General features: G+C 34.9%; 1 protein-coding gene across 3 annotated transcripts in view; it reads left to right on the top strand.

Annotated features, from left to right (window-relative positions):
* Col28a1 (collagen type XXVIII alpha 1 chain) overlaps positions 1–16,211 on the top strand; it is a 196,400-nt gene that overhangs the window by 59,554 nt on the left and 120,635 nt on the right. For all 3 annotated transcript variants that reach the window (XR_007109989.1, XM_047562843.1, XM_047562842.1), the window contains exons 14-16: positions 6,326–6,394; positions 8,846–8,914; positions 14,622–14,690. Coding sequence is in view for 2 of the 3 variants with exons in the window: in XM_047562843.1 (XP_047418799.1) it covers positions 6,326–6,394; positions 8,846–8,914; positions 14,622–14,690 (207 nt within the window). In the remaining variant the exon portion in view is untranslated. The remainder of the gene's footprint in view (positions 1–6,325; positions 6,395–8,845; positions 8,915–14,621; positions 14,691–16,211) is intronic.

Genomic DNA, 16,211 nt, shown 5'->3' on the forward strand with positions numbered 1-16,211 from the left:
TAATCTTTTTAATATGCTGTTGAATTTGGTTGGAAAGAATTTTATTGAGTATTTTTGCATCTATGTCCATCAAAGATATTAATCTGCAATTTTCTTTTTGTGTGTGTGTGTCCTTATCTTGTTTTGTTATGAGGCTGATACTTGTTTCATGGAATGAGTTTGGAAGTATTCCTTCCCTTTCTATTTCATGAATTAGTTTGAGGAGCATTGATATTGGTTCTTCTTTAAAGATCTGGTAAAATTCAGCAGTAGATATATCTGTTCCTGAGCTTTACTGTGTTGGAGACATTTTACTATTGCTTCAGTTTCATTGACATTGTTATTGGAGTAGAAACAAGTAGAATCAGTAGTTCAGAGCTGGCCTAATTGCTGAAAAATTGCTTTAATCTGCATTATGACACTTAATTATGCCAAATATTTGAAAAATGTAGGTAAGACATTACATTCTTTAAGTAGCCCAATTAAAAGTGTGCTAATATGTTTGAAACACAAAGTAAGGAGAATAATTTGTAGATTATTTAAAGTTGTGGAAACATGCCAGAATAAGTTTAAATTTCATACTGTTTTTCATGTAAAAAAAGTTGGGCATATATATATATATATATATATATATATATATATATATATATTCTGTAAAAAGAAATTTTATCTTTTTCAATTTGTTTCATTGATGAAAAAACTGGAAACACTATGTCAACATCAGTGTTTTGTTGCTCATTCTGTGGTCTATTTATTAAAGAATTCCAGAGTTTCAATAATCCATCATTTGTGTCTTTAGAGGTATTTGTATTTTGTTTTGTTTATGTTAATAAATTGTGTTATCAGGGTATCAAAAATACCACACCATTTATGATTGCTATAAAAGAGAAATACTTGAATATAAATCTAATAAAATATATATAGAATTTGTATAAGACTACAAAACACTGATGAAAGAAATTAAAGAATATTTAATAAATTGAGAGGACATACCATTTTCATGGATTGAAAGATTCAACATCATAAAGATATACATTCTCCCTAAATTAATATAAAGGTTTAATAGAAGTCTTTTCAGTATACCAGCAAGATTTTTTTGTAGATCTGAATAGGATAAATTTAAAATTTACACAGAAAGACAAAAGACCTAGAATAGCTAAAACAATTTTGAGAAAGAGAATATACTTGGAGAAATCACACTTCTGGGTTAAGACTTATTATTATTCTACAGTAAGACTTATTATTTATCTACAGTAACCAAGAATGTGTGGCATTGGCAGAATATAGATAATGATCCATGGAACAGAATAGAGAACCCAGATATGGACGCACGCAAGTATAGTCAACTGATTTTTGATTTAAAAAAATGCAAAACTGATCCAATGGAGGAGCATAGTCTTTTCAAAAAATGGTGCTGGAGAAATTGAATATCTGTGAGGAAACAAAACAAAACCCAAACCACCTCAACTTAAGTCTCACATCTTATCCAAAAATTTACTCAAAATGAACCATATATTTAAATATAAAATGTGAAAACTATAAAACTTTGCAAATAAAACATAGGGAAAAATCTTTGGGACTCAGTGCTTGATTAAAGATTTCTTAGACATGTCACCAAAAACATGATTCAAAATAGAAAAAGGTGGATTAACTGGATTTTATCAAAGTGGAAAATGTTTTCTCTGTTAAAGATTGTTAATGGGTTAAAAAGACAAACTGCTTACTGGGAGAAAATATTAGCAAGCCACATATGTGGCAAAGGATTTGTATCTAGATCATATCAAGAACACTCAAAACTCATTGATAAAACAAAGATCTAATTATAAAATGGCAAAAATACAAAATATTTACTTGAAAATTCTTTCTTTTTTTTTTTTGGGTGCTGGGAATCGAACCCAGGGCCTTGTGCTTGCAAGGCAAGCACTCTACTGACTGAGCTATCTCTCCAGCCCCAATACAAAATATTTATCAGGTATATATACATATATGTATATAGTTATGTGTATATGTATATAGCTACATATGTATGTATGTATATATTGTTGGGGTTTTTTTTTATTTCTTCAGTGGTCTCTGGAATTTTGACATGTATTATAAGTTAACAGGTTTGAAATGTCATTGGTATTGCTACCCATTCCTAAAAACACACTGACCACAGAAGGATATTACTCCTATCATCTCTTCTACCTTCAAAGTATTAATTTCTGTTAGCTTAGTTCTACTTATTTTATCCCACCTAACTTATTATTTTTATTGTTGTTATTTTTATCAATATTTTAGTTTTACCCATCTATTTACCAATTTTTTTGGCTTACTGTAGCTTATCAGTTTATATTCATTTTTTAAGGAATATAGTTCTAGCTGTTTCTAGTCAAAAGTCTAAACTCAGTCTTTAGCTGAAATGTCATTCCTTTTTTAAATTATAATAGTTTAGCTGGTGTGGAAATCTGAGTTGCAGATGTCAGAGATGTTAGAGTCATTATGATACGTGTAAATATGGATAAATATGCAATTATATGACTTTAGATTCACTGAAGGATTCTGAGGATCTGACAGTTTTTCAAGTTCCTCATTATTCTCTCTTCAAACGCTCACCCTGCCCCCATTCCACTTATTTTGAAATCCTATTGGACATTGGGTACATTTGGGGTAATTTCTTCCAATGTAATTTGTAATCTACAAATTTATCATCATCAGGTTAATCAGGTTATAAGGTGTTCTTAACTCATCCACTAAACTTTTAGTTTAATGAATGTTTTCCATCGTGTGAGTCAAAGTCTCTGCTACTGTTTCTTCCACTAGGCTTCCATAACTTCTTTCCACCACACAAACATTTTTTTTTTTCTACCCAGCACAGCTACAGCAGCACCTTAGATGCAGACAGAGTTTTTAGCTCTGTTGTTGAGCCCTACTTTATTTTTTTCTGGGTTCAGTTATACCTTTAAAATTCATTTAGGGAAAAAAAAAATATGTATTACTTGTCTTTCTGTGAGGAGGTAGAGTTTTCCTTGTGAAGTTTTGACTTATATGGAAACAAAATTCCTAACAATGATAAGGATCCCAAATAATGTTTCAAACCATTGCATCAAAATGTCATAGTAAACAAAATCAACAATGTGAGGTTTTGAACTATTTAGAAGTGACATAAAGACTTATCTGAGGATTGACAACAATTTTGCTGAAAATCCTTTACTTTGTTCCTTTGCCTGAATTGTTTCAAGTAGTTTCCGGTCTAGTGCCACTCTCTTCAATACCACAGTAACGTAAATCCACCAATAGATGGAATTAATATTCTAGTTCTATTGCTTAACTTTGAACAGTCAACTATCATCTTTGTGTGATTATCATTTGTTTTGTGCTGATCTGAGAAGTATAGTTGATTCATAAAAAGTAAATTGACCAAGACTCTCAAAGTAATCTGCTTTTTGTGCAAGGTCATTCAGCATACTCTCTGAGAAAAATAAATCCCCTGAAGTAGAACTCTAATTACTTTGAGGTTAAAAATAAAGTAGTTGACACTTTTGGTAGATAATAAATAATTTTTACTATTACTTAGCATATTTACCTTTAATACTTGCAGAGTATACTGAAACCATTTTTCAGGTTATTAACACTTGATTTTATTAAGGAAAGTAATAAGATAAATATAATGGCACTCATATTTTAATTTCATTGCTAATGTCTCAATAAAGCATTTCACTGATTAGACTGTGTTAACTGGTAATTAGGATTAAAGTATAAATGGAGGAACCTAATTATATAACTAATGTATATCTTTAATAATATTATATATTAACCTATTATATCTCTAATAATATATAGATAATAGATTATATAATAGATATAATAATGTATCTATTACCTATCAATATATAAATAACTATATTTTAGAGATGTTTGTTATAAAACAAATATGCCATAATTCTAATTGGTTCTCATGGCCTTTGTAAAGGACACTGACATTTTTATGGAAGCTTTTATTCTTTTTTAAATGATGTACAATTATTTTCTGTCAAGAAAAATATTTTAAAAAATGATCTTCTGGCACTGCCTACTAAATTAAAAGCATGGTTCATCTAACCCAAGAACTGCTACTTCTCTTCTCTGGTTAATAATCATCTTCTATCCTGACTGTTTAACTGAAAAACTTGAGAACATACTGAGGGTGTGGAATATTACTCTGACAGTTCACAGTAATTAAACCTTGGATCACTGATTTTAAATTCCCCTAGGTGCTGGCCCATGAGCATTAACTCCGCTCTCAGCAGCTTTGAGCGCATGATTCCTTAAAGCCTCCATTACTTTCACTTCACCTTCATTGCTGTGATACTCTAGAAGTGCAGAGGAGGGAAGAAATTTCATTTATTCCATGCAGCATGGCTCCCTCTATTTTGCTTAATGTAGACCAACCTCTGAGATTACTTCATTTCTAAACATTTCCACAAAGGATATTTGTAACAATGGTGGAGCTGGAGTAAAATTAGGTTTGATAATTGCAGCAGATATGTAGTAATATGTAAGAGTTTTAAATGTCTTTGAGTCCTTACAATGACACTTGTGGCTGGGGCGGTACTGTCATCACTGTTCTGAGGGGGATGCTGAGCTTCTGAGAGATTGAATTATCTGATCAAGGTGACACGGCTAATATGTAGCACAAGTCGGACTTGAACCTCAGTTTAAAGGACACCAAAATCTGCTTTGAACTCTCATGCAAGACTAAATTCCAAAAGACAAGGAGACCTGTCTGCTATTCCTAGTAAGTTCCTTCTACCTCTTGGGTGTTTGATAAGTGTTGGTTGAATGAATAAAAAAAAACAAAACTGACCCAGAAAAAAAAAATGACTTCATTATGTTTAATATAAAGTGTTTCATTTTCACTTGTCATATCATTAGGGAAGAAGAAAAATTTGCTATGTTCTTTGCAAAAGTGTATGATTTTAAATTGGCACTTTCCAGTTTAGTTTGCAATCCAGTTTCATGCTCATTTTTATTTCCTCCCTAACTGACTGCTCTTGTCATTAGAATAAGCTGTTATGGATGTTAGTGCTTTGATAAGGTTTTGGATTGTTCAAGGTCACAAGCATTACAATCTAAATTGAATTAGATGTTTGCTTTTTCTTTTAATTAAAGTCTTTACTGAATAGTAAAAAAAAAAAAGGTTTTTTAAAAAAATATGCAATATTAAGGAAAGGCAAAAAAAAAAAAAAAAAAAAGTTAAACACTGGGATAGAGTTAGGTTTCTTACATACAAATTCCTAACGAATCTGCTACTGCTGAACCTAAGGCTGCATCCTCGTTCTGCCACCAGGCTTATGCATCTCTTAAGTAACCCTGGGTTAGTGTACCTGGAGCCCAAAGACCTTTCAGCCTGCAGTGTGCTGCTTTGGACCTTGAGGGAAATTAAGTAGACTGTTCAGGCATCTCCCTAGTAAGTGAACCCTAATCATCTGAAGATCACTAGAGGAAATTCTTCAGTTTGTGCTTCTAAGAGGCTTGTTGTTAGTTCTTTTTCATTTCTTTCTTTCTTTTTAACCTTCTGGACCAGAATAAAAAGAGATATTTTGTAGTTTTTTTTTTTTTTAATTTCTTGTTTAAATGAAAATCTTGTCATTGTCTTACATTTTCCAGTTAGGGTGTTTTCTGATACTCCATTTCAAAGCCTGGGACTTAGAAGTCTCCTCTTCTAGGGCCTTTCTGAGCAACAGGTACCCAGACTTAATATTAATCATTGACATGGAAAACCATGTTTCACTTTATTGATCTGTCAGGATATCAGCTTATGCATAGAACTGCCAGTGGATTCAATGGGTTCCTGAAATAATTCAAGTTTTAGTCCAAGTGTATCAAGACAGAAATCAAAACACATGTAAATAGTATCCAATGCTTTGCAACAGCTGTGCTGTGATGTCTTCACTGGGCTCCCTTAAAACTAACCAAATTTTTAAGTAACACTGCATCCTTCTCCAGATCACACAGTTTTGAATATTCAGGCTTTCCTCATAATAGACTTATTTCCTAATCCTTATTCTGAAATATCACTTAATTTCCATTGTCTTCTAATTTGAGGTTACTAGACGTGCTTATGCCAATAAAACAGAATAAGTATTGAATACAATGTGATTTTCTTTTTCACAACTCTATAATTCTACCAATCAGTATAAATGGTTCTCTAAAATACTTTGGGAGCTTTATAGGACACTCATGAAAAACTTAAGAGGACAATATTACTGCATGTCCTTGTGAACTGAAATGTAACTTTTCTTTCTTCCCTTTTTTCCTTCTCTTTTCCTTCCTTTCTTTCTTCCTTTCTCCCCTCCTGCTCCTCATTCCCTCCTACCCTAACCAGGGTCCCCGAGGTCCTGAGGGAGCACCAGGAGAGAGGGGCTTGCCTGGAGAAGGATTTCCAGGACCTAAGGTAACAATAGTTTCTGAACTAGGAAAAAACCACTTTGTTCTGCATAGTCATGAATCACAAAATTTTTAAAACACTAATTATTAGAAGTCAAGTATTTCCTGAGCATTTCCACCATGTCGTATAAGGAATTTGTCAATTTCCCTTTAATGTAAAAGTATGGTGAAATATTTAATTATAAAATAAGTCATCAACAGATTTCTATTTCATGTAATTACCATGCATGAAATTAGAATTTCTCAGTTTGTATTCATTAAAGCTCTAGTGATAAATAGCATCTTGATGCCCAGAAGTCAAATTATTCAGTGTAGCTATGGCAACACTGCTCACAGCTTTGTTTTATGAAACAGATAGGATACAGAGTCTAATATACCAATTTATAATAGTACTGCTATCAATATCATAAGAAAATTTTTACCACAGGGAGCAAACTCTTATGAAAGTCCTATCTTTGACCTTGTAATCAAGAATTCCAAACTTTCCTATATATAATTTCCTATATATGCTTTCTATATATAATTCTTGGAGCTCAAGTTCCTTTGCACCAGAGGCTGTCAAACTTCTATAAAGGGCCAGATAGCAAATATGTTAGACTTTGTAAGCTGTATGGTATCTGTTGCAACGACTCAACTCTGCTGTTGCAGCAAGAAAGCAACCATGAAAATATGTCAATGAATGAATGTGGCTACTCCAAGAAAACTGTGCTTACAAAAAGCAGGCAATAGGATTTGGCCAGTGAGCGGTAGCTCGCTGACCCATGAATTAGGCAGCTCCCCCATATCTACAGCACATTTGCCAAAGACCACATGGGAAATGGTTTTCCAAAACACTTTGGACATTATTAACAAGATTTCACAGCAAATGATGTATTCCAGAGTTCTTTCTTCATTTCTAAAGTCTTTCTCCTAAACACACACATGTAGGCACACACACATGCACAGCGCAGAGAACCACGTGCTGCTTTCTTAGACCCTGCACATCAGTCATTCTGTCAGGTCACTCAGGTCTGACCTTCTCCATATGGTCTCATACTCTACAATTGCATCTCATTATCAGATTCTTTCATTATGATCAATATTCAGTTGTCTCTGAGAAGTCCAAATTTCAAAAGAGGAAAAGTAGTTGCTATAACAAATAATTCATACCAATTTGTGAGGGACTGCTGGGGTTGAATTTTAAGAGGTCCTTGTTAACACATTAAAAGTTGCCACAATAATGTTAGTAATATGTTGGATAAAGGTGATATTACTAACACCCTTGACTAACCAAAGTATTCTTAGAAAACAGGTCATAGATTTAGAACTACGTTTTAGAAAGTTTTATGATACATAGTTTAAGTTTTTGGCACATGATAAATGTCTTTTTTAAAAGTGCAGCCCGAACAACCTGGAAAATTCAAATTGTGAGAATTATTTATCTTTATAATCTCTCTGTGTGTTAGAGATAAAGAAACAAATGAGAAATGAATATGTGAAACATTAAGGAGTATATTCCAGGGAATCCTTAGTGACAGGTTCAACATACTTTTATGTTAAATGAAGTATGTTGTGATGATACACTCTATAATAACCCTGACCCTGTATTGGCCTCTGTTTCAATAAGGAAAGAACATATTTTTTTTCAGTGTTTCCTTAGGATCAAGTACCTGTGATTGTACTCTGTGGTAATGATCAGAAGAACCCAACAGTCAAACCTGTTAACTGTGGCTAATTTGCAATGATGTAGGGAGTAAGTGAATTAATTAAGGATATAGAAAGACATAGCTCTATTTTCCTTTTTCTTAGATTTCTTGAAAATGTTCTTTGATTTTACTTGTGGTTCTAATGAATTCATTAAATGAATGTTGTTTCTGATTGACATGGTTTGTTTTCATACATGGGCGTGAAGCTCTATGACTTCATAGATGTAGTGAGAACAGCTGTTCACAGGGATCATCTGAGAGTAGAAGCAAATTCAAGAAGGTTTTCCATGAATCATTCTAAACCTAGATTTTCAATGAATGTCTATAAGTTCAGATATAAAACATTTAATAAGTAAACAAATCCTGGCAAGTGTTGGTTCATATACTAAGATGAGAGACAAATTTTCTTGTACCATGGTTGCAGCAATATTAAGGAATAGGAGACTTGATCCAGTTAGTTGTGCTATGTAATTAATTGACCAGGTTCATAGTTTCAGTATTTCTATTGAGATTAGAAATTGAACTCTTTTCCAATTTCAGTGATGCTATATATGTTTTCTGCTGGGACAGACTCCTTCCTGTTAAAATGATATGACTAATTTTTTTTGCAAGTTGCAAATCTTAGAGTCAGAATTACTCATTTACAGTGGGCACTGAATTTGGATGTTTGATTTTTAAAAAATCAATTTGAAGTATAATTCATAGTAACTTTAATGTAAATCTTTTAAAACAATTTTTATCAGTGCACTGATATCCCTTCCATGTACTTTCAGGGTGAAAAGGGTTCTGAAGGACCAATTGGCCCACAAGGATTGCAAGGCCTGTCAATCAAAGGGGACAAGGTACTGTATATAAGCCACTTAATAGAAACAATACCAGTATTTTTGTCACTGCTTTTAATGAGTGTTCATTTTAAAACTGAATACAACATGACACCATGACACATAGGTATCCAATTAATTGTTATTTTTGTATATGCAAGGTATGTTACTATGTAGAATGAATTATTATCTGGGAAGTCCCAGTATTTAATGCGTCACTTATATGGGTTCTAACTTCCTGTGACTTCAGTCATCAGCAAAACATCTTTAAAGACAGATAATAGCAAAAGACACTTCTCCTTAGTAAAAGGAAACAGTTGTTAAAAACATTTTGGCCTCATTCCAGTCCATATCTACCTTCAGGCACTCATTCAAAAATATTACCTTAAAATGCAGTTAGAATAATAGAACTCATGTTGATGCCCTACAGGAAGAAACAATAGGAGTCCACTTTTAGTTAAACAAAGGTTTATTGACTCATTGCAGCATGGACACCATAAACCCTGGTGAACCAACAGCAACTAGGAAGAAAGATGAAGAGATTTTTCTGAAGATGTGGGTCTGTGTTAGGTGATTTTGGGGAGCTTTCAAGGTAGCGTAGGTTGCTTTTTAGATTGGATGCTATCAAAAAGTGGGACTACTCATACATTGCTGGTGGGGGTGCAAATTAGTGCAGCCACTCTGGAAAGCAGTGTGGAGATTCCTTAGAAAACTTGGAATGGAACCACCATTTGACCCAGCTATCCCACTCCTTGGCCTATACCCAAAGGACTTAAAATCAGCATATACAGAGATACAGCCACATCAATGTTCATAGCTGCTCAATTCACAATAGCCAGATTGTGGAACCAACCTAGATGTCCTTCAATTGATGAATGGATAAAGATACTGTGGCATATATATATATTGGAATATTATTCAGCTATAAAGAATAATAAAATTATGGCATTTGCAGGCAAATGGATGAAATTGGAGAATATCATGCTAAGTGAGATAAGCCAATCTCAAAAATCCAAAGGGCGAATGATCTCACTGATAAGTGGATGATGACACATAATGGGGGATGGGAGGGGGTCAAGAATGGAGGAAAGAGGGACTGTATAGAGGGAAAAGAGGGGTGGGAGGGGTGGGAGAAGGAAAAAATAACAATGAATCAAACACCATTACCTATGTAAACGCATGATTACACAAATCACACAATGTTCACATGTACTGAAATATCACACTGTCGTACAAATATGTATAATAACTACTTGTCAACCAAAAAATTAAGTTCAAAAGAAAGCAAATAAAACTGCAGAAACTGAAAAAAAAAGTGGGACTAATTTTAAAGTTGAATATTTTAATGAGTCTCATCTAGAAATTGGGGAAAATGGTGTCAGGTTGAGATGTAGTTGTCAAAGTAGCAGCAACTTGTTTCAGCCAATATGGGCAGATGTTTGGTCATTTCTAGGGATCTGGATAGTGTTTGTTGTTTTGTGTGTGTTCAGACATGAGTACCCAGTGGTCTTGCTTTTGTCTTGGTCTATTGCTCTGATGAACTTGTTTATGTTCAGCACTCCAGCCAAGCTGCCAGGGTCAGGTCAGCTCGAGGCTCTCACATTGCTTTACTCTCTCGCATTAGTTACTTGTTTTCTTTAAAATATCTGAAGATCACAACCCAGCTTAGAAATGGGGGTGAGTCTGTTGACAGAAGTTACTGCAAGCTGCTCAGAGTCTAAAGAGCAGTGGGAAGTGAAAGCTGTCAAAGGGAGGAGACATAAGATGTGTGCAAAAACCAGGGACCTCACATCAATTTGGAGTTATTTATATGCCAACCTTTAAGCATATCATTATATTATTTATTAAATTAGAGTAATAACTGATACTCATGATTATCTTCAATCTTGAAATGACTTTTTCCTTTTATTTACTGGTAGTCGTTTCTTCTATTTGTCTGTATCTAAATAGCAGAGATAATGATAAATAATGCATGATAATAAATTTTAGATGTAATACAATTCTTGGTTCAAATAGTTCAACTCTGGTTGGTAATTGCGGCTCCAAAATACTCCCAAAATATGTAAGATGATCTTTCTTCCTTTGGAGCAGTGAGAACTGAATACAAGGGAAGCATTGTTTTGTGAGCTCAGTAAGTTAACTTTTTCAAGGGTTGTTGTGGCATGGCATTTGTGTTTTTACATCTGCAGCTTATGCAAAGAAAATGCTTTGCATAAAAAGATTTTATTTCCTATCCCCTTCCCAAATCAATTAGATTCAGAGGTTTTGGTGTGTGATTCAAGAGATAAGATAATCAACCTATGATGTGGGCTCACAAATACACATATTTGGTACAAAACAAAAAAGTAGTTATGACACAGATTTTAATTGTTAAAAAAGCTCTGGTTAAAAGAAGATTTTTTTATGTGTTTCTTGAATATATGCAGAATAGGGGCTATGAGTTGGGTTCTGGAGCCAGAGCATGGATTTGAATCTTGCTTCTGCCACTTCACAGGTGTGCAACCTGGAGCAAATCACTTAAGGTCATTTGGAAAATGAGGATGCCCACTACAGAGGGTTATTGGGAGAATTAGTGAGAAAAATAATGAAAAGCATTTTGAGCACAGTGACTCCTGCATAATTAGCAATCAAGTTCTGAATCAGAATAATCTGGTTCTGGATCAGAACTTGAATTCATAATATTTTCCTTCCATAATATTTATTTAGACCAGGGTGGACAAATTGAAATACTAAGTTGTACATTCCAGAGTGTGTCTTAGCACAAGTTTATTGTAATTCAATATTGTATAAAGTATGAGTAATTATTTACTTTCATTCATAAAAAATATATTTACATAGCCTCAGCCACCTGCCTTTTTATAACAACATTATTGGAACACAAGCACACCTGTTCCTTTGTGTATTTTCTACAGCTGATTTCACATTCTCAAAGCAGCACTGATTGGCATTGATTATGAGAGACCTAATTTTGGCCCTCAAACCAAAAATACTATTGTCCAACTGTTTAAGTAAAAGTTTACTGACCTGAAAGTTGTTTAAATATAGTTGACATTGAAATAAGCATTCTTACAATGTAGCTCAACCTAGTGGTCAGTTCTTAGTTGTCAGCTCATTTGACCTATTGGTACCATTACTTGATCCCTCACCTTTTGAAACCCCCTCTTTGTTTGGTCTTTCTGGCTGCTCCTTTGTGGGGAGCTATCCATATCTAGCAGAATCAGACATGGTTGAGCCATGGGACACAGAGGCCTGACTCCCAGGAACTGGCAGCCATAAGAGACTGTTCCAGATCACCAGGGAGTATGTGGTTTACCATCTTGGGATATGCTAGTTTCTCTGAACAAATAGCTCCCCTAACTCCACCCCATCCTATTCATCACAGAAGAAGCCCCTCCCAGTCTTGGCCCCCTTTACCTGTGTGACTATAAAATAAAGGAGAGGTGGACTACTCCTTCTTGTTAGAGGCCAGATCTGGTATGGCCAGATCTGGTATGACCCGATCAATCACACCCCTCCCATTTGAAGAGTATTGGCTCTTGTGTGTTTATTGATTAGATACATTTATTGGTAATTAATTTATTGATTGCTGGCATACCACCCTCCCAGCAGTTAACCCTTCCCTCATCCATGTAGGATATGGCTGAAACCCCCACACTCCTTTTCAGTCTATACTGCTATTTCTGGTTCATTCCTCTGACCTCAAATGACTGGAGTGCTTAAAGGACTCAGTCTGTGGACCTTCTCTTTTCCCATTTCTTGGTGAAGTCACCCAATCATGATATTAAGTACTATCTTTATGTTGAGGACTTCCAAATTTATACCTCTCCTAATCACTTAGTATCTCTACTTGGTTGTCTGTTATAAGCATAAACACTTAACATATCCAAAACTGAGCTCCTAATAACCCCCACCCCCAAACTTGCCTCTCTCTCAGGCTTCTCCTTCTCAATAAGTGGCAACTCCATTCTTCCAAGAACTTTAGAGACATCCTGAAGTGTTAGCATGAAATGACCAAGCTGGATGCACACTTCACAGATCAGGGCAGCCTTTATTCAGCAGATACATCTGGTTGACCCACTTTCCTAATGGAAAAAAAGCCACTGGCCAAGGGAGGAATCTGTGCTTATATATGTTACACTACGAGGTGACTTAATTATTGACAGAGTGTGTTCCTTTGAGCACTCAGGAAGCAGGTTTGTGGGAATTTTAAATTTGTTTTTACTGGGTAGTGTTTTTACTGGGGGAAGAATGGAGGGTCTGGGGTCAGTGTTCAGTGCTTGTCTCCTTCCCTCCAGGGTCCCTCTGGACTGTCACTGGGAAAGAATTTATTTGGGGAAGGATCAATGCTTTGGCTTCCTCCCGGAGACTGGATATCTCCTTCCTAGGGTTTGTCTTGTCACTGGATGATGTTTGCTTCCTTTCCAGAGATTGTCCTGTCACTAGGAAAGAATGTATTGGGAAAGGATCAAAGTTATCAATGTGTTGCTTTCTTCCTCACTTTCTTGTCCCAGGCAACACTATTTTGGGGTTTGTCATTTTCCTTATCTTACATGAAGTCCTCTCAATCTGCAGCAAATCCTGTCATCTCAGTCTTCAAAATATACTCAGGACCTAATGTGTTCTTCTTCAGCAATACCTGGACCATGATGCGCCCATTATCTCTCATATGAAACTTACTTCATCCTGTTCTCAAATCTTCATATTAAGTCTTCAAAACCATTTATTCCTCTGCAGAAACCCTCTCCTGTTTTCTCATCTCACTCAGAAAATAGCCAAAGTCTTTGGCATTGTCTCATGGGGCCTATTGATCCTTCTGCCTGGTCACTGCCATGTGTCACCTACCACTCTCCCTCATGGTCACCGGCTCCACCCATACAGTCTCCTTGCTATTTCTGAAATGTGCAGGGATTATCCTTACACTGCATCCAGGTTTCTACCTGGCTCATTCCTTGTCATTAGTGAGGCCATCCTGGCTGCATTATCTAAATTGTCACTGCCATGCCACGTCCCCAATTAGTTTTTCCCTTGAAGACTGATCATTATTCAATGTAGCATTTATTTTTAACTACTTGTCTTTTTTATTATCTTCTATTTCCTTACTAATATGTAAGTTCTGTTGAGGATAGAATTTTGGGGTTGTTCTATCACTGTCATATTCCAGGGTTTAGAACATTTTCTGGCACATTATGGGCACTTAACAAATATCTGTGAAGAGACTTGGAAGAATGAATGAGTTCTCATTGATAATTTCAATTGGTTTTCCCAATTTATTTAATGTGAGGAGAAAGTAGGTTCTTTAATTTTGTGGGCCTTACTTACCTTGGGTTCTTTCTTAATTTCAAAATATAGTTTTAATAAGATTTGAAAAGGAAAGTTATTTAGAAAATTTTAAAATATTTTCTTCAATTTATCTTTCAAATTCCAGTTTTCTTATACTCTATGCATTTTAAACTTTTAAATATTTCTGTTATGGTCCTAACAGGAAGTATTTATATTATTATGATAGCGATTCAGAAATTTTGGTTGTGAGAAACATGATTTTGTAAATATAATCCCTTGCACATGCTAACCAATTTAGACTAAATAGTGAAAATGTCACTCACTGTTTTGACAAATTTGATCCAGACCTCATCAAAAGCAATAAGGTCTTATGGTTTTACTGCAGATGAGCAAAGCATAAGAGAAGGAGGTTTTTTTTACTATTGTATTTCTGACATTTTCTTTACAGGGGGATTTGGGACCTGTGGGACCTCAAGGACCAATGGGCATCCCGGGCACTGGGAGTCAAGGGGAACAGGTAATTGATGCTTGCTTTTTTTCCCTTGGTACCGAACATTCCAGCCCAATCCTGATGTTTATTAAAGGCCAGTCCTGCAAACATCTATGAGTATATTTGACAGTCAAATTGCAATGAAATATGTATAGGTCCAGAAATGAATGTAGGGAAGCACAGTTTTATGGAAAGATTTTAGTTTTACAACTTTCAAAGACTCAAATATAGGCTGTATGTTTATTGGTGCTGTGACTTTTAGCACTAAAACCTAATTAACAGAGTATGAGTTTGAGAGTAACATTTTAAAGTTTTAGTCCCTCTTGAGAGAGCAGTAGTTTATTTATCTGTATGTTTGTATGTTTTTTCCCCTCAAAACTTTTTGAGTGATTATGTCCCACTCTATCCTTATGCCAGGGAATATTTCCTACCCCTAACTATGCACCAACCTAAAAATAGCATTAAACTTAAAACAAGAACCAGAATTGGAGGTGATCAACTAATTTAAGTGGCATCCTTCCTGAATAGAAGCAAACTACATGTAGGATTTTATAAAAATCACCCAGCCCTTTTTGGTCGGAAGAAAGGAAAGACCTCTGCTTCTAAGATCTTCTGATAAATTTTGGAAAAACTGGATAATTGCATTAAGTCTAAATAATGTGAAAATAATATAATGGTACTTCTGCTATTATTGCTTATCATACATTCTAAAATAAAAAAATAGTTCATAATAGTTCATAAAAATAGTAATAGTGGGGTTCATTTTGACATATTTATAAATGCATGTCACATAGTTTTACCATATGCTTTTATCTACGTATCTCATTTAATAAAAGTCAGCAACAAATACAGATTTATCTTCCTGGTTAGAAGACAATTTGGTTTGATTAAAATTTATGGTTAAGGTTTGGATTATTCTGTTGCCTAGAGCATGAATACTGCTTCCTTTATCAAGGGCATTAAGAGAAGGAAAGAAGAAAACCATGAGATAATTCTGAATCTCACTGTTGACATTTAGCTGTGAGTTTATTTCTAACCATCTGCTAATTTGTTATTATTATTACATATTTTTGTCGGCCCAGGCAATGTGAAGTTGGCTATTACTCCTTCCATTTCCATTTCCATTTTCTTGCTCTTGGCAGTGTTCCTAGTATAATATGTTAGGAGGATTAAGGTGCAGAAGAAGCCAAGATAAATCTGTAAATAAATATTTAGATAATAATTAAGAGCTGGGTGTTTTGACTCCTGGAGGATCCTGGTTTGACTTCTACCAGGCCTTCTCAGACTTTCTAGTGTATTTTCTGGTTTCACTGGGCTCACATTTATGGTCCTGGAAGCTGCTAGATGTACTGCCACATCCTGGGTCTTGTGCTGAGTTACCACTCCAATGGAGAATGAGGTTCAAAGAGAGACGGGTCTGTCCAGATGGCCTGTGGATCCTGGACCGCCCACCTGTGGCTTCCTGTTGCCTTTAATGCTGGTCCTTAATGAAGCTTATTGCAGCTTAAAAAAACAAAAAATACCCTAAACTTTGACTTCCTTCATTTT

The sequence above is a fragment of the Sciurus carolinensis genome, chromosome 8, assembly GCF_902686445.1.
Source record: "Sciurus carolinensis chromosome 8, mSciCar1.2, whole genome shotgun sequence".
Lineage (NCBI taxonomy): Eukaryota > Metazoa > Chordata > Mammalia > Rodentia > Sciuridae > Sciurus > Sciurus carolinensis.